General features: G+C 40.7%; 1 protein-coding gene across 3 annotated transcripts in view; it reads left to right on the top strand.

Moving 5' to 3' along the window:
• Positions 1–18312, top strand: part of GRID2 (glutamate ionotropic receptor delta type subunit 2) — an 819802-nt gene that overhangs the window by 721291 nt on the left and 80199 nt on the right. For all 3 annotated transcript variants that reach the window (XM_040064665.2, XM_040064672.1, XM_040064673.1), the window contains exon 14: positions 7149–7344. In XM_040064665.2, the coding sequence (XP_039920599.1) occupies positions 7149–7344 (196 nt within the window). The remainder of the gene's footprint in view (positions 1–7148; positions 7345–18312) is intronic.

Here is an 18312-nt window from a genome sequence, read left to right as displayed (position 1 = left end):
TCTGCCAACACGCAATATCAAGAACAGAAGCGCTCAAGTTCTAAAGTAGTTCCTGGATGCATCTTTTGTTCACACTTGACCCACATTGCAGATGACATTTAAATCAGGACAGTCAGCGTTTCAAATGCCAAAACACTGTGGCAGCAAAGCATAATTTCTATGCGTTTTAAATCTTTAGATCGCTTTCTCAAATGGAACATAAATTAATAGTAATTAGGAGTGGCTTTTCTTGGTAAATGCCAAATAAATGTGGAGGTCCTGAGCTATTTCCAGGAGTTTCTCATGTTCTGAATTTCATCACTGAGCCAGTGTTGACATTATTGTGTTTTATGATTCCTTTAGGACCAAATTAGAGTCCATTGGCAGAGATTGATTTTATTCAAATCATTGCACTGTTTTCTGGATTAGAAGAGGGTGTCACCACCTTCTCATGGACACTGACGTTTTGCAGGCAGATTGTGGGATTTGAGTGAACAGAGAAGAAGTTAAAGGATTTGCCATTTGAAAGCCTGGTGTTAGGTGGTTTCAACTTTAATCCACTTCTAAAATGTTTAGATTGCCCGTGTTGTGGGGAAAGTGCGCATCTTTTGTCTTCTGTAAAATCAGTTCACATTATGTTCATCTTATAGCAAGTGCATCTTGTTTGATAGGCGAGACCTCTGCCTCCAAAAATGGAGGCATAGTGGGAAAACAGGTCTTTCTTTCTTAGCCATTCTTTTCACAACACTTTGCTAAACCATGATTGACTTGAAGCTAAGAAGTCATTTAGGCTTTGTACAGCTAGTGCAACTCACTACAGGATTTGTGCAAGGGGGTTGCACAGAACACAGCAATTAGATATTGCCTGATGCATTCCATTAATCTTTTCTTTAACATGGTTCAGCCTGCAGGTTTTTATTTAAATATTACAGGTTTCTGCCACAGCTCACCCTGACAACAGTCAAACCCCTTGCCTTAACGTGCCCTGTTGCCTAACCCTAAATCTTCTTGTGAATTAATCTTTACTCTCCCAGGGAAAAAAAAAAAAAAAAAAAAAAGAAAACCCAGCCAACCAGACAAATTAACAAAATATCCCACAAAAGCACCGACAGGCTTTATCTGAATTAGTCATAAATAAAGAATTCAGTGTAGGCCATGACACTGGTTATTTTTTTCTGAAAAATTAGTAACTAGTTCTTACTGACAGTTCGATGCAGTACTCAAGTCTAGCACAGCTAGCCTGAATTGATCTATAACCCAGGTTTAAAAGACATGTTGATGCCCAAGTCTCTGACCTCACTGATATTTTATCACCTAAAAAGAAATTCAGTTACTTCTTTACAAAGCTGACTTTTTACTTTTCAACATGTTTCTGTGTACTTTTTTAACACTTTTGGCTGATACATGTGAACATGTTACCAATTCTGAGTCTAGGATTTGAATTTATAGAAAAGGGTATGCTTTGCAGAAAGAAGCATATCCAAATCCTACTGTTTTTCTTCTAGCTGGAGGCAGAGATAATTTTTTAAATTGCAAAGTAACTGATTTGTACTAAGCCATAAAATGAAAGTGACCTGACAACTGCTGCCTGATAAAGGTGTACAATATTAAACAAAATCAACAAACGCTGAAAAATACAGCTATCTGTTAATAACTCTTCCTCGAATGACTCAATTCCTCCTCAGAATAGCTCTATTAGCCTAGCTAATTTAGGATAATATTGATACTGGGATAATATTGGTATTATCCCAGTAATTGCAATGAGGAAAAAATGTACCATAGAGGCCACACATTATATTTTTCTGCACAATGCTGCTTGAGTGATAGACAAAAATAATCTGAATGGCCTGACTACATGATCACTTCCCTAGAGTAGAATTTGTCTGTATACAAACTCAGTTAAAGGGATCTTGTTTTTTAACAAGTTTTTCAGCTACATCTGCTTTTTTGATATTTTTTAACAGTTTTTATCATTCATTACCTTATTGCTTCAAAACTAGAAGTTCAAAGAGAAAAAAGTTTTAAAATGTGAAATTATCATTTGCTTACTCATGCTGAGGAGTGCTTTGCTTTGCAGATAGTTCATCTGAGAACTATCGAAAAATTACATCTAAGTGTGCATAATGGAATCAGGATTTGGGCATCAAAGGATCCCTTGTAGGAATTAATTAGCTTGACAAATGCTTTTTCCTTATTTTGAGATCTGGTGTGGCAGCTGTGGGGTGAAACTGGGGGACTGGAAAAGAGTGAGGCTGAGGAATTATGTGTCCACTAAAGGCATTTGTCTGAAAAGAGAATGAGCTGTTTAATCCAGGAACAGAGGTACACCAACCAATGTGTAATCTAGAGACCAGGCTGGAGGCAAAACAATTTTAAGACTTCTTTCTTTCGTAAAGGAACCTCAATGGTTTAATAATTCTGGTAGTTCTCTCAAAGTTTGTAATTTCTCTCTGTGTTGCTGTGTTTTGTATTGGTGTAGCTTCTAGGCTCAGTGTCTCAGCAATATTCTGCAGAGTTGTGGGTTATTAAACAAACAGCTTCTTAAGGAGGTCATATATATTATGATCCCGTTTTAGATGTTTGTGTGAGGGGAGGGAGTCACTGACGTGTTATAGATCTTTGCTGCATTTGCAGCTTGTCTGTGCAGCAGTATATACACATGCACACCTCCAAGGCTCCCAAACTTCTTTCTTGCTCAACAGCATATGGTCAGGTGAACCAGAACTTTGGTTTACTGCCAACAGCAGCATTTAGCACATCCATAGAGTTTACACTTACATTTGTCTTGCTTTTTTCCTCTTGTCATCATTTTCTCAGCATAGAACCTCACCTGCGACTGTGAAAAGCTGCAAGTAGGGCAGCTGAGAGGCATCCTACATTTTAGGATAGCACATCTAACAGTGAGGCATTGCAGACTCTGGTTAATGCCAGGCATGGAAACTACAACATGCCTTCCTAAAGGCATTGACATAATTCTTCTCCTTGTTATTTCCCTGCTGGTGGTACCTTTGTGTGTGATAGCACACTTGCTTCTCAGCCTGTTTGCTTCCCATACCTGACTGTAGTACACTTCAAGACTAATAGCTCATGTCTTGGGCTGGTTTGCCCTTCTGAAAATAACCAAGTTGCTTTTATAGCCACAAGATATACACAGGAGCTCTTTTTCTTTTGTGCTGTTTTTAACTGATTTGTGGCAGGAGCTACACCTGTCAATTGTGTCCCGCTTAGCAATAATATATCCAAAAAATGCTTTGTGGCTTGTTATATTAGAAATTATATGGCTATACAGAGTCTTGTAATGATTGCAATTTTACTAAGTGTTGTCACTAGAAATTGGAGACTGGATAAATACTTTTTGTACACTTTTCTAGTAAGACAAATAACAATTACAGGACACTGCAGTTTGCATCTTGTGACAGCTCACTGCACTGCTGGGCGCAGCCAGTTGATTACAGGAATGTACTGGCAGTAGCAGAAGTAACAAAATGGATGAACACAGTATGCTGTATTTATCTCATGCCTTTCATCACTGATGCTTTTGACAGATAGACAGACAGTCAGCACTTTGCACAACACTTTGTCTAATGGTAAAATAAGGAGAAGCTCTCAGCAAGGCCCACTGCTGCCTAGCAGGGTGCCTTTCTGCAGAGCTGTTGCAGGGTTTTATTCATCCCCAGGTACTGAGCTTTGTATTTGTCCTTGCTGAATTTCACACTCCATTTCTCCAGCCTTTCTAGACCCATCTGAACTTCAGCCTGTCCTCGAGCAGGTGGCTGCTCCTTCCATGTCATATTGCAAACTTGACAGGAGGGCACTTGCTTACCTTCTCCAAGTCATTGGTAAAGACATGTCCCAGGTTAGACCTCTGGGGTACCTGTTAGCAGCCTGCAGGTGAGATATGCCATGAGCATGACAATCCAATTGGGAATTTATCACATCTGCTTTCCCACACAACTGTACCTGATGACCTCCTTTGGATACAAGAATATTGTGGGAGGCAGATAGGCAGGCTGCCTTGCTAAAGTTGAGGTAAACTATGTCAGTATCTCTAGTCCTGTCCACAAATGAAGTAATTTTAGTGTAGAAGACAACCAAACTGGTCCGGCATTGTCATAGTGAGGGTGGCTGCAACAAGTCTTTTGGGTTCCCTGATTTCAGGGCAGATGCGGTGCAGAGAAAGGAGCCAGTACGATGGAATACCCGGAAAAGAAAATTTCACTTTAATGAGAAAATAAAATAGGGACGATGCCCAAAAGCCACACACAGTTTAAGGCCAAACTCCAAAGAGAAGAAGCAAGGGAGAAGCAATCATAGACTTGGGGTGGATGATTCTGGAAACAATACCATATAAGGAACACAGGCAACCAATAAGGGAACAGAAGTTGAATTCATTAACATAATAACTGCAAAGGCCCCTGGGAGGATACTTCTAGCTCACCCTGACTTAAACAAATGCCTCCCAGGGCTTGAAGCCAAGATCTGGCTTGTTAGGGGTGAGACCTGGCTGGCCTCGTGCCCCTGCCAGGCTGATGCCCCCAAGACATGATTTATTTTTGGTGAGTCCATGTTGGGTGTTGCCAGTTGGGTGCTTCTCCTTCATGTGCTCAGAAATGTGCTGAGAGGACTCACTCCATGAGGTTAGACAACCAGCAGTAATTCCATGAATCGTCTTTCTTAACTTTCTTCATATAGTCTGGATGTTTTGTCCTGTGGCAAGGGATCTCCCTTTGCCTCCTTCACCTTGCAGAAATTGAAGCAGGTGGCCTTGCAAGGACATAGGCCAGCTTTTTGAGCACACTCTGACTTCTGTGGATCTAGTGATCCCAATCAATCCCTGCCTTGTCTGGTTAGGATTTACCTGACCACCTACTGCTCGTTGTTCATTGCCTTCTTGAACCCTGCCTGTAGTCACAAGGGCCTGGGAGACCTTGGTGAGGAAGAGTGAGATATGTAGACATTGAGCGCCTCAGCTTTAGCTGTGACTGCTGTCCCCATCCACAGGGTGACACATTTCTTGTTCAGCCTTTTAGTTCTGCAAAAACTGTTCTTGTTACCCTTGAAATCCCTCAAGAGCATCCGCTCTGACTGAATATTTCTAATGCTACCCAGAGATGCTAGGAAATGTTTCTAAACTCCTCCTTTGAAGATCATTCATGCTTCCACCATCTGTAAGTTGTTTGGTAAGAGGGAGTTCTTTCTAACATTCTTGGGGGTTTTGCAGTTATTTTCAAGTGTAATACATGATTGACTTGCTTTCCCTGGAGAAACCTACCTGGTGGCTATGTCTAGACTTCGGGACTGACCTTTGAAATAGTATTAATCCTTATTTCAGTGTGTTTATTAAACTTAAGCACGTGACCTGAGTAGCTTACTTTTGTAATTCTCCCGACTGCCACTTTTTAAAATATTTACTGCTTTCCTTTCGCTCACTGGCTGTAAGGAGGTTTCACATTTTTGCTTACAGCTCAGCCATTTTGTATTTAATATTTCAGAAATCATAGGTGTTTATCTGGACTCGATACTTTTTTTTTTTTTTTTTTTTTAACTATTCAATTGCAAACTAACCACAGTACTTATTGTCCTGATGCTTTAGTCTACCAGGGTCTCATATTTTTCCTCACAGAACAGGGCATATCTTGGTCCTCTGGTAGAAGACCCAATACATTTGGTTTCAGAAAATGTTACATGTAGCATCTAACCCTCACTTTGAGGGTTTTTAATACCATTAGGTATTTACTCCTCACAATTACATTTATCCCTTCCTTATAATTACTCTGTGTTATCTGACTAGAATTTAGCTCTTGGTCATCGTTTTGCTAAATCCATATGTCTAAACTTCAAAGGATTTCATTTTTACTTAGCTAACATCTAAACCCTTGCCACTGATCTGTATTGATTTCTTCTTTCCCTGCTTTCTGTTTTGTTCATGGCATACATATCCTGTGAGATGTCATTACTGTTTTCTTCGGTGCCATCCTCACAACACCCAAGAATTTAATTTTTCCCACCCCACAGGGCCATTTTCACTAGCCTTCATATTTATATTTTATAGAAATACAGCTTAGAATTGGATGAGTTTCCTACATTGCTGTTTGCATTTTCTGTGTCTGCAATAAGCTTTTACAATCTGCTGTTGCTTTCTTTAAGACAGCATTGAGCTCCTTGATTGTCCTTATGTGTCATCCACTAGATTTGTGCAGTTTATACACACTTAATTTGTGCTGGGAAAGCTGTAATGTGTTTTAAGCAGTAGACATATTGCAGTAGTTACTTTGAAATTTTAATGAGTGCCATTAAAGAATCAAAGGTACGGGAGAGTAATTCTACAGGAAAGGAAAATAAAGGCCAAGAGGTAAGGAAACTTTAAATGGTTCTAATACACAATTTTTAAGTTCAAAGCAAGTTTGGTTGACCGAACTGCATTTGGGATGCTTTCAAAACTTCTAAAATGGTTTATTTCTTTTGGTTTATAGAGAAGGGTAAGACTAGATAACATGTAAAGCAGAACAAATTTATTAAACTAAATAACATGAACTGTGATTACATGAAAATACGATGAGAAAGCAGTTCATGAAAGTACCACAGAAATATTCTTGTTGCTGAAAATAATGCAGGATATGACCTGTGAGATGGAAGCACAGTTCAGTGCAGGAATACCCCCACCAAGCTGCCCTGCACAGTGTAAGCTAGGAGCACACAGAGGTGCCCAGCCCAGGTGCTCTGGGCTGGATTTCATGAGTTCTGGTGCTGCCACCAGCTCCCCACAGCAGGGTGTGTGTTTGCACTGTAGGCAGGTACCCAACTTCTACAGGATTCCAACCCTCTCTGCTTCTCCCTTGCTCCTGCTCAAAGGAGCTTGGCATTTCCCGGCATCCTCTTACTCCTTCTGTTCTTTTTTCACTTTTTCCACCCCTTCCTTTCTCTTCATATTCCTCTTTGTATTCCTTCATATTTCCTCTCGAAACATAAAAACATTTTTTCAGTCTTGCTTTAAAAAAAAAAAACAACAACCAAAAACAAAAACAGAAAAAACCAAAAAAAAACCCCCCAGAAGAAATTGTTGTGACACCTGTCTTCCTCTATGTTGCCCTTTGTTTGCCTGCAGCTCCTTCCTCTTGAGAATGTGGATTAAAGTCTCCCGTGTCTCTTTTCCTTCCCCAACAATTAAGGTCTCTCCAGGATCTCTCAAGGCAGACGGATATTCCTTACGGCACTGTCCTGGACTCAGCCGTGTACGAGCACGTGCGGGTGAAAGGGATGAACCCCTTCGAGAGGGACAGCATGTATTCCCAGATGTGGAGGATGATCAACAGGAGCAATGGCTCGGAGAACAACGTCCTGGAGTCCACTGCAGGCATTCAGAAGGTACTGGCACGCTCCCTTTGGAGCTTCCCATTCGAGATGCTCTGTGTTACTCCACGTTTGCTTAGCTGCTGGTTCTGGCTAAAAGGGACACATTTGCACCCAGGCAGTGATCATGCCTGGAATCTGTTCCTGAAAGCCCATTGCACTGGCACGGAGGATTGGGACTTCTCAGGTTTGTGCCGTTGAATAGCATTTTAATATGTAAGTACCTAGACCGTTTGCTCAAAACCAGGTGTTTTTATAGGAGATGGCTGCATTTGTAAGGAAACAGGAACACTGGGTTCAGAACTGCAGAATACAAGACCCTGATTATCATTTTTTTGTAGTCTCCTGACTCTGAAAAACTTGGCTTTCTGTTGTAGCTCTGGGTCATGTTTGTTTTGCGAGAGGAAGGCAGGAATGGATCATTTGACTTTAAGAAGAGTCCCACAAACACATTCTGTAGTAGGCTTAGCAGTGGAAAAACACTTTGAGAGCTCTTCGTAGGCACATTTGTGAATGCAATAGTTCCCTTCCAAATTCTGGCTGACAGCTGCAGCTTTTATAGAAACACCAGTCCATGAAAGGATTCAGTACAAGACTCAATATAGGTTAATGAGTAACTGTATACAAGCTTTTCCCCTACCATTGTAATGTTATATTCAGATTTCTAAATCAAATCAAAGAAATATCATATTTTGCTGACTTTAGCATGTGCCTATTTCTTACTTATTACAGAAAACATCCATGAATCGTGTGTTCACATTCTTATAATCTTGATTTAGAGACTTCTGAAAATCCACATGAACTCTGCTTTTTTGTCTCCACTAAAATCTGTTGGCCAAGAAAGCCTGACATTTCTGATATTCTCACTCTAGGTTGTATCAAGAGAAAAGAGTATGTTAAGAGGAATGATTAAATCACTGGTGAGCTCTTGATAATAAAAGAACTAAAAAATAACAAAGATTATTTGGATTTTTTTAAAATCCCCAGTCCAGTCTCTGGATAACCAAGATCATATTTTCTCCTCTGAAGAACTAAACAGCACAAAAGAAGAGGCAGGAGAGGTCCTGGGGAACTGCACTTTTTAAACCCTTTTTGATAAAGTCATAAGCTGAAAGAGCAAGAAAAAAAGGTCTGAAGATTTATTGGCTAGAGGAAATTGCTTTTTTTGAGGGAACATATTTTAGCTCAGTTTGTAAGTGGCTGATAAAGCTGGGATTTGCCTTTAGTATATATTAAAAAACCCCGAAACTAGGAACCTTCCCTCCTTCTGGTTTTCCCTTCCCGAGTTATAAAATGAGGTTCAGAAGGATCAAAAGACAGAGTACATCAAGCACAGCTGTGCTCGCTAACAGCTTTTAGCTTGAAAAACCAAACAAACGGTGTATCCTGCTGGCAGGTAATTCCAGATTATAGTCACTGAGTTTTCATTCCTGGAAACATGGCAGTTGCTGTCCTAAAACCTACAGAACCAGAAACGTCTAAGTTCTTAATTTCCCTTGCTTTTGCTTCCCAGGAATAGGCAAATGATCGTGTCGAAAAACTAAGTTGTGGCAAGTGAGCAAGCCAGCCACCCTCTGGTTTTAGAAAATCAGAGGTCTTAGGCCTGATTCTAACAAACATACACATCTACCTGTGGGTGCACAGCTTCTCCCCTTCCTTCAATTTACAGGAAGAAATGACACATGAAAAGATTATTTGCCAGCTGCTGTTCCCCAGAAGCTTTTAGGAAGTTGTAGTTGGCCTGCTTGGGAAGAAAGCGGCATGAAGAAAGTGATGTTAAAAGCTAATCTTAGGCAAGGAAAACTAATATTTTAAAAGGTATATGATAAAAGGCAGAGATTATAATCTCTGTAACACGTTTCAAAAAATGAAAACATTTCAGAAAGAATTCATGGGTCCTCTAGGCCCATTTATGTGCTTCATAATGCCCTGCAGGGTCTTTAATGAATTTAACTGGACATATCAGAGCTATTAACCTGATTATAACCCTGGGCAAGACACACCAACAGGTCTTCCTCTGTGCCTCGTTTTGTTTCCCCCATTCATCAGCACTAAAGCGTGACTAAAGAGCAGTTTGTCCAGGCTCTGTGAGAGCACCACCTCAGCAAACCTTCCTGGAGTGCCAGGTGAGACAGCAGAGACTTAGTGAATGCTCCCAACAGGTGCAGGGAAAGGGACTTCCACTCAGCTGAGTAATGACCATGAAGGGATTGGGATAGGAGGGACCACCACGGTAGACAGGGATGCAGTGGACACCCCCATATTTTACAGCTCCCCTTGCTGCACCACCTCAGAGGTTAAATGAGGTTTGCAAGGAGCTTTCACAGAAGACGCTTCCCAAAATATTTCTGTAAAATCCTAAAAGTTCTTTAGTTTTTTCTTGCTTTTATTCTGACAGCTCCAGTGGAGCTGGCACTATTTTATTGTGAGGAAAGTAGCAGTCTAATGCTAATGTATATATAAACAGGGGGAAGAGGAGAGGGGCCAACCACTGATTCACTCTGCACCTCACCCCTCTCACTCAGCAGGACTGCCTGCTTGCTGTAGCAGTGTCTTTGTGCGGAGTGGCACCTGTGCGAGTGCAAATACAATACAGCCAAATGACGGTGATTGCACAGTCACACTTTGAATCAGGCATTCTGCTGCTTTAACCTGCTTTTCCTGGCAGGAGGGCAGGGCAGCCAAGAGAAATAAGATGGGAAGATCATACCATTGTAAGGTTTCAGGTTTTGATATTTATTGGTCCTGTTCCTCTCATAAATCAGGTGCATACATATATCACTGTGTGTGCTCCTGTTCCATCCATAGCGAACGGTTATAAATACCACAGGTCCAGCCAGAGAGCAGCTGGGTAGATTTACCTGAAGAGAGAGCAATTTTAAATACCTCAAACAGGAAAAGCACAGGCACTTTAGATATTTTCTTCCACTTATTGTCTCTTCCTTTCTCAAAGGCAGCAAAAAGCTGTTGAAGGTCTGAATTTAAGGTAGGGAAGCACTCAGTTGTTTGTCTTCCTGCACCGTCAAATCAAAATCGATGGGGCGGTAGTTGTATTTTTATATAAACCTGAATTATTCTGGAGAATATTCACTTTTATCTTCCCTTTGTCTTTATTATTCCTAAGTGTTTCATGTGTCTCAAATTCATTTTCCTTTTTTTTTGCATAGGTTATGAAATATGCATCTCATTCTGTCCTAGGAATCTCTGTTTTTGCGGAAGTTATTTATTCAGAGAGGATTTACAGAGGCCCGAGTCATGCCTGCTTAAACATTCATTGAGGACTCCAAGAAAAATCATCTAGGCTTAAAGATATCACATTACATACCTCTTTATGTCTTCTTAAAAAGCACATTACCCTGCTTAATCCTTTACAAGCACCACAGGCTTTCCTATCCTTGGAACTATTCCCATTTAAAATATAATGAAGCGCTTCTATTGTGGCCCTGTCTGCTCTTTCTTCCCTGGAGTATAATAGTGCCTAATGCCCTATCCTACCCACCTTGTTCCTATGAACATGATACCATAGCCCACAGCATCTTGATTTCTCTCAGTAGTACAGAGCAGAAAATTCCTTTCCCAGGCAGAATCTGAATGTGTTTGAAAACTCTTCTGTCTATTTAACTCTATCCGCAAAATATTTAGCTGCTAGGAAACTTGTGAATTATTGCCAGGTGAAATATTGCTTCTGGATGGTGCATTAAGAGAGACTCCTTGTAGGCTCATAGTACTTCCTTTTCGACTTGCTCACAGTATCAAAAGGAGTTTGGTAATGAGATCTGGATTTTCTTGTGATCCTAATTGCAATGCCAGTGGAAGCATCCGAGCCCATTTGTTTTCCCTGGACACTGTGGATGGCACTTTTACCCTCCTGAAAACACTGTAATAGTAAAAATATTTACAAATAGACCATAAGAAAGCTCTGCTAAGGTTATTTGTATGAGGATGAAAGGGGGGATAACAATTTGCAATTCTGAGCTAGAACAAATTGTTAATAATTGATCGTTTTGTTTATGTTTATGTTTAATTTGTTTACAGCAGTAGCAGCATCACAAAGACTTGTCTTGATGGGCCAAAACCCCTCCTGAATTAGTTAATTATCCTGATATACTCACAAATTTGCCATTGGAATTGCCATCCTTGTGGCAGATTCACTGATTGCACCACAAAACATCTGGTTAACGTGTGGTAGTCCACACATCTTTGTTTTGATCATTTCTGGCCATGGAGTAGCCCAATAGAAAGACACTGAAAACAAAAGAGAACCAAGACAGACTTTTGGGATACTGGATGTGCACCATGATTCAGCAGTTTGGCAGTGGCTGAGAAAGGGATAGGAAGAAGAGGTGAGAGCATATAAAAATTCTGGGACAGTTCTCCAGTGTATCTCCATTCACGGCCAGGAGATCAGCTGCACTGTGCAGCTGTTGGTTAGAAGATTAATTATCAACCCAGACACCAGTTCCCTGATCCCCCTCTGCCTCTGGGGCTGATGCTTCTTGGTCAGATGAGATGTTCTGTGTCTTCTCTATGAGTAATAAAGTTGACAAGTACCCTTAAGACCTTGATGTGTTCAGTCCCACAGCTGAAGGTGCAGTTTGTCTGTTTTGCAATTACTGCCTCCTGCACAGTCCATGATTTGGAGCTGACAGGTGCCTTGCAGTACCAAAGGCACTGACTGCCCTTACTTTGTATTGTCATAGATGGTCTGACTTTTCTTTTTTTTTTTCCCCTGTAATTCTGCGTATCTTTACTGACATATCTGAGGCTTTAAAAAACTTACAGCAGTGATAAAAATTAGAATCCTGACCAGGAAGCACTGCAAACACAGTGTGGCATTATTTTCAGGCATTATCAAAAGGCTAATAGTTATCTGGGTTAGCTCAGGAGCTCAGTGTGTTTGGAAAGTACAATAACTGGTCTGTGACAGTTAACAGAGCATGAAGCAGATTCTGTGCATAGCTTTAAAAACTAAATGCAAAAGTTTTCCTTCCACCACATTTTCTCAGAACTCAAGGTATGTTTAACAAAAAGCTTGCTCTCCCTCACCAAAACCTCTGAGTGTATAACAAAGTCTGGTGTAACTTTGACTTGCTAGAGAGTTTTCACTGGTTTTATCTAGAGTAGAACACCTGTAAAAGTTATTTTCTGCACAGTTGGGCTTAATTCAAAAGAATGGGTAAATCAAAATTTGAGTTAGCCTACATATCAAGAAACGGATCTACATGGACATGTGGTCATTCAGCAACTAAGCAAGCCAACTATTACCATATTCCTTTGTCTCCAAAGTTTTCTGGAAGGTTTACCTGAGTTCACCTTCTCCTGTTTCATCTTACATGCTACCGAATGTACCTCAGCCTTTTTGCTCTCCCTGAAGTATCACCCATGTTACTCCTGACTTCTGTTCAAAGGTCTCCGTACGCCTGAGTCACTTTAACAACCTCAGATGTCGCTGACTGCTGTCCTGCTGTGGTGCTGTGCCATTCTACCTCCCGTGAAGAAGGAAGGTAGAATGTCTTTGCTTGCTCTCTCTCTCATCTCTCAGATTTTTTTTTTGGAGAACTTTCCAGAGCTGTTCTGAAATTTCTGTGGGCCATCCTACAACCAGGACCGTAGTCTTTTCTATCTCTAGCTTATCCCTATCTCTTAAGTCCAAACAAATTGGCTCCACAGAGACAACTTGGAGTTTCCCTTCTCTTGAACTGAGCTGAGGTTCTTTCATCTGAAATAAAACTTGTGTTTTTTCTTCTGCTGTCTGTTCATGTCTGACCACTAACTCAGTTCAACCTAAAGTCTACAGAAGCTGACCTCATCATCTTAAATTTTCTTTTTATTGCTTGTGTGTCTAGATAAGTCTTGCCAATTTACTTTCCATACCACGTCTCTGATTTACCCATACAACCTCCAGCCTGTCACTTCATTAGTTTCAATTGTTATTTTCTTGGGCCTCTATAAAGAATTCTTTCTTTTTGCATTTAGTTCCATTGAAAATGCTCCTGGGTTTGAGGAAAAAAAAAAATAAATAAAAAGTTGCCTTGACTTTCAAGGCCTTTCATGGTGAATTCTGACTCTCCCTGCAGCTTTCTCATTTCTGAATTGGAAATCATTTGTGTGAGCTTCCAGCACAACCCTTTTTTCAAGCAAAGTATCTTCATGCTTTCTCTCAGGACCCTTCTGTAAGGTATGTTTTCCCTCAAGACAGTAGTCATGTCTTTCCTTCAAACTCCTTAATGCTCCCCTTTGTTATTACACTAACAAAAACCTTGACAACCAGGTCTCTGGTGTGCTGTGATCGCTACCCATCAGCTGAGCAGCTCTGTTTTGTTGCTTCTTTATGCTCTTTCCCTCCCTTTGGTTTATTTTATAGCTGCCAAATCAGAGGGGAGAGAGGAACACACACGATAATCATCTAAATACTGGCATAGATGGGATGTGTGGGAAACCAAAGAACTGCTGTACCCCAGAATAAACTAAATTAATGAACACCACCATTATCAAATGAATAGTATTTCTCAAAAAACAGTCTCTCTGTGCCTGACCTTTCAGCCTTCATCCTCAAGGGAGAGCTACAGCCTAACTTCAAAAGATGAGCATGGGAACTAAAAGTTCTTAACAATCTGATACAATATAAAAAAATGGGGGGAAAATAAGATTTTATTGGGCAATTGCTCCTTGTTATTTCTCAGTTTCTCCAGATTCAGTGGTACCAGCTACATATTTCTTTTGAATGTTCTCATTGATTAACAGCAACATCCTTGCATTAATCTCAGAGGCAGTTTTCTAATCTTGAAGTTTTCTGCTTGTTTTCAGATGCTTGTTTGCCTGAAAACTTGGTTATTTAGGGCTTTCCCCACAGGTATGTCCCATCTTTTGTTGAAAGATAATTCTCTCTTGAAACCTTGCTTCACCTTGATCTCTCAATGGCTGTAAAATACCCTCATCATGTGTAACTTGGGGTGTCTAATTTAGGTGTCCAAGTTTCTTTCTTTGCTGTTGTAGACAGGCCATTTTCTTCTCTGGAGAGCGGTCAGGAGTGCCTAAGGTGGCAACCTATTTTTCTTGGTGGCTTATTTTGCACAGTATCTGCCAAACTAAGATCATAATCCATGATTAGAAATGGCAATAAAACCATATATTAAAACCAAAACATACTCTGAGGAACAAATTTTGCTTCAGTCCTGTAGAACTGCACTTTGCAGAGAGCTGAGTCCAGACTTTTCTGCTGGGGAAAGGATAGATGACAGCCCTTTGACGAGTGAGCATGGGATGAGGGAGTGAGCCCCATCCTTCATCCTGGTGGCCAAACACAAGGCTCAGTGCTTCACACCTTAACCTGTGTCTAACCCTGTAGTCATCTTTTTAATAGGGCAAAATAGTCCAGAGAGGAAAACTGTTTCCAGTTTTCCTGTTTCCAGTTTCACTGTTTGTGAGTGGAGACTTCACTTGGTGTTTTTGTTATGTAGAACTGGACTAATTAAGATGGACTCGTGAGCAAAACGTCCGGAGTGCATCCCTGCCCTGATGGCAGGAGCACAGCTCTGCAGGAGTGTGGGGCGGCTGCCGCTATCAGCCCCAGGGTGCACTGCCAGCCTTTTGGTCTAAAATAATCCTCAGGCATGTGCAAAAAGTAGAACCTTTTTACGTGTTAGTAGAACTAATTGTGTGTGAAATAGCCCACAGTCTCCAGCTGTTGAGATAACAAATAGGAGTTTGGGGGTTTTTGTTTTGTTGTTGGTTGGTTGTGTTTTTTGTTATTTCTGGAGAACTCTGGTTGTGTCTGATAGGTAGGGAAGGTGGGAACACTCTGATGGTGAGTGTACCTCGGCCGCCACATGTGGAGTAACTGCCTGCTGTGTAAGGACTTTGTGTCTTTTGGTGCCTTTTTCTGGTGCTGAGCACTTTGGGAATTGCTACCAGACTGATACATATCCCCATTTATTTCCATGGCCCTATCACATCTGAAAACCATAATCCCAAACATTATATTTAGCAGACTTTATATTTCTGGATAACTAAGCAGCATGAATGCTGCTTTCATTTGCACTGGCAGGTGATTAATTGGAGAAGTTCTGAGTTCTGTCCTGAAGCTGGGATTTTTACGGGTTCGAAAATTTTGGAAGGTATCAGGGAGTAAGAAAACTGACAATTAAGAAATAATTTAAGAAAAAGAGTGCATTTTCAGTCTGTGGTTGTAAAAGCTGAGCATGAGCATGTCAGGATAATGGTCACAGGAATTATTTTGTTAGTATTATTTGTTGCCTAATTTTTCTGAGCTGGTCGCCCTCTGTGAGGGTGGCACCTGATAGAAAGCATGGTATAAACAGAAAAGGATCCTGAACCCACCCCTACAAATGAGGAGCTTAGTTTGTGCATAATCACATGTAACAGAGCAATGCTGTTGTCATATTCTATAAAAGAAAATCTTTGTGAGCATTTAGTAGGCGATGAGTGCATTTATTATGCATTAGCATGGGAGAGGTCTGAAGGAGAAACAGCTCTCCTGGGTGCTGTTAGAAACCATCTCCTGAATAACACACAGGATTTATTAAAGAGTACAAGATTGGAAATGTCTTCACAGATATATTTGTAGCAAAATGGAAGTTCTGCTGAATGTTGCTCTCTCAATTAAAATCAAAGTTTATCTGCTGCAGGGGCCAGGAAGAGTTTGGGAGATGCAGATTCTTTGGGGCAAAAAGATACTGAGGGGTCAGTTTTGTGAGGTCTCAGTTGTTATTTGGGCCCTGCTGCTAGAGTGATATTGGTTCTGGTGTGGCATCTTACAGTGAAAACATGCTGGATATATAATGAAAAAGAAGTGCAAGGTAACTTTTACTAGATAATAAATGATTGCAACTTTTTCCAACCCATACATCTACCTCTAATGCTGTTGCTAAAATTTTATATGCTACTTTCCCAGGCTCTTCAATCCATGGCATTGCTTTAGCAGAAAAGGTTATGACCAACAGCTTTAAATGACCAAAAAGTGTATGATGAGGGATGAGCAAGCTGTGCTGAAGTGCCTCAGTGCAGTGAACCTCCTCCTGTTGTCAGCAGCTTGTGGAGGGATATTCCCTTCTTTGGATTTTTGCGTAGCATATATATTGCTTTTTATTAAACCAGAGGGACTCCTGATGGAAGTTACAGTCTCCCGGCCACATTTTCCTAGTCTGGTCACATCAGATATGGGTCATGTCTGTGCAACTTGCAGGGAAGCAAAGCTTAGGATAAGTAAAATGTCCTAGTTGAAGTTATTCTTTTACTTCTTCAGGTCACTTCTTGCAGACATTTTCTTATGGGAGGGTGACAAAAGATTTGAATTTGTGAAGTTTAACAACCAGATATTTTCTTTTGTGCCTAAATCTAGCTCCAGATCCCTTCTTAAAAAGCATCAGTGGAAAATTTCTGTCAAAAAATGCTACATCATTTTGCATTCTTGTTATCCTAAGGAAAAAAAACTCTACAAAATGCCCGACAAAGAAGAGTAGTTTGGCATTTGGAGCACTCTTGTTTGGCTCTAGGGTACACACAAGTTATCAGGCATCTGTTATTCTGGTCCTGTGAGCTCTTATTTCTCCATCTTATCTCCATTAACTTAGTGCTTTTCCTGCAGAGGTTCTGTCACATTTCTGGGTTCATGAAGATTAATAACACCACCCTCCTGAGAGTGTCTGGGGACTACACAGACTCCTACGCAGCTCCAGCAACCTCTGCTTGTTCTTTTCCTTCCGAATGCTCACTTCACTTTGTTTCCTCCCTCTTACTTTTTCATTTGTCTGCTTTTTGACCCTCTGTCCCTTCTGTTTGGATAACAGCTGCTCCAGCTTTTCGCCAGCTCTCTGATTCCTTTCTTCTTTTCCACCCTTCACCTCTCCACGGTGTTACACATCCCCTTTGTTACTTCCATCGGCTTACAATGTTTCGCTGTTGATCTGTGCAACAATTTCCATTTGCAATCACATTCCCAAAGCTCCGACTGTCACTTTGAAGCCCAGTTGCAGCCTGGTGGCGTGGTGGGCTGCTCTGGGGATGTATCACACACAGAGGAGGGAGATGCAGGCTCTGTCTCATGATCAATGGATGGAGGCAGGAGAGCACACTCTTGCTTCAGGCGCAGAACTTGGTAGCGTATTCGCTTTCTTGCTTAAATGTCTCCAGCTATCATTTTTGTGTATTAACATATTTTAATAATACCCAAGTACTTTGCGATGCATTAACAAATGCAAATGATGGGATTGAATGTCAGGTTGTTTAAAAGATATATGCAACAGAAAAAGATAAGTGGAAATAATGAGAGTGCATTCTATACGTCCTCTGTGTTCCAGCCTTAAAGCGTGACTTTGTGAGGCTGCAAGTCTAATATCATGAGAAACATAAGAAGTAGCAGAGGGATCTTGTCTCATGTTTTTGGAACTGCTATACCAGTCATTCATAAAACAGTTTTGATAGCTGTAGGTAATTTCTGTTCGACAGCTTGTTACTAAACAAACAAAATGTCTGTTTCGGGGCCCAGCAAATGTAATTGCAGCAAGTAGATCTGTAGGAAGTCTCCACTGTAAGACACTTGATAGTTCCTCATGAAATGATTCAGAATTTTTTCCTTCTAACATTCTTACAGCTGGGAGTCATGGAAAAGAAAAAGTGGATAGATGAGGACAGCCTGCATCTGCTCCAACAGCAAACTTTTTCAATATTGTCCTTGAATAGTCAATACATTAATAAACATATTGGTAGGCAAGGACATGCTAGTGAAGGAATAAGAATGGAGCAGGAAAATGAAATTGCAAACTAAAAAGCACTAGCAGAATACCTGGGAAAATCAACCTTTCTAGTCTCTAAGATGTATAAGCATCAAGCCTCTAAGCATCAGAAGATAGAGTTGTAACAGATGATTGCCCTTAAAGCCGTGCTAGTCTGAAAACAGAAGAGTTTAATATAGCATGGAGAGAAATAAAACACAAAAAAGTGTAATTTTTCAAATACAAAAGA

Source organism: Hirundo rustica, chromosome 5 (genome assembly GCF_015227805.2).
Source record: "Hirundo rustica isolate bHirRus1 chromosome 5, bHirRus1.pri.v3, whole genome shotgun sequence".
Taxonomy (NCBI): domain Eukaryota; kingdom Metazoa; phylum Chordata; class Aves; order Passeriformes; family Hirundinidae; genus Hirundo; species Hirundo rustica.
The sequence above is the reverse complement of the archived record's forward strand: the minus strand, read 5'-3'. Positions and strand labels throughout refer to the sequence as shown.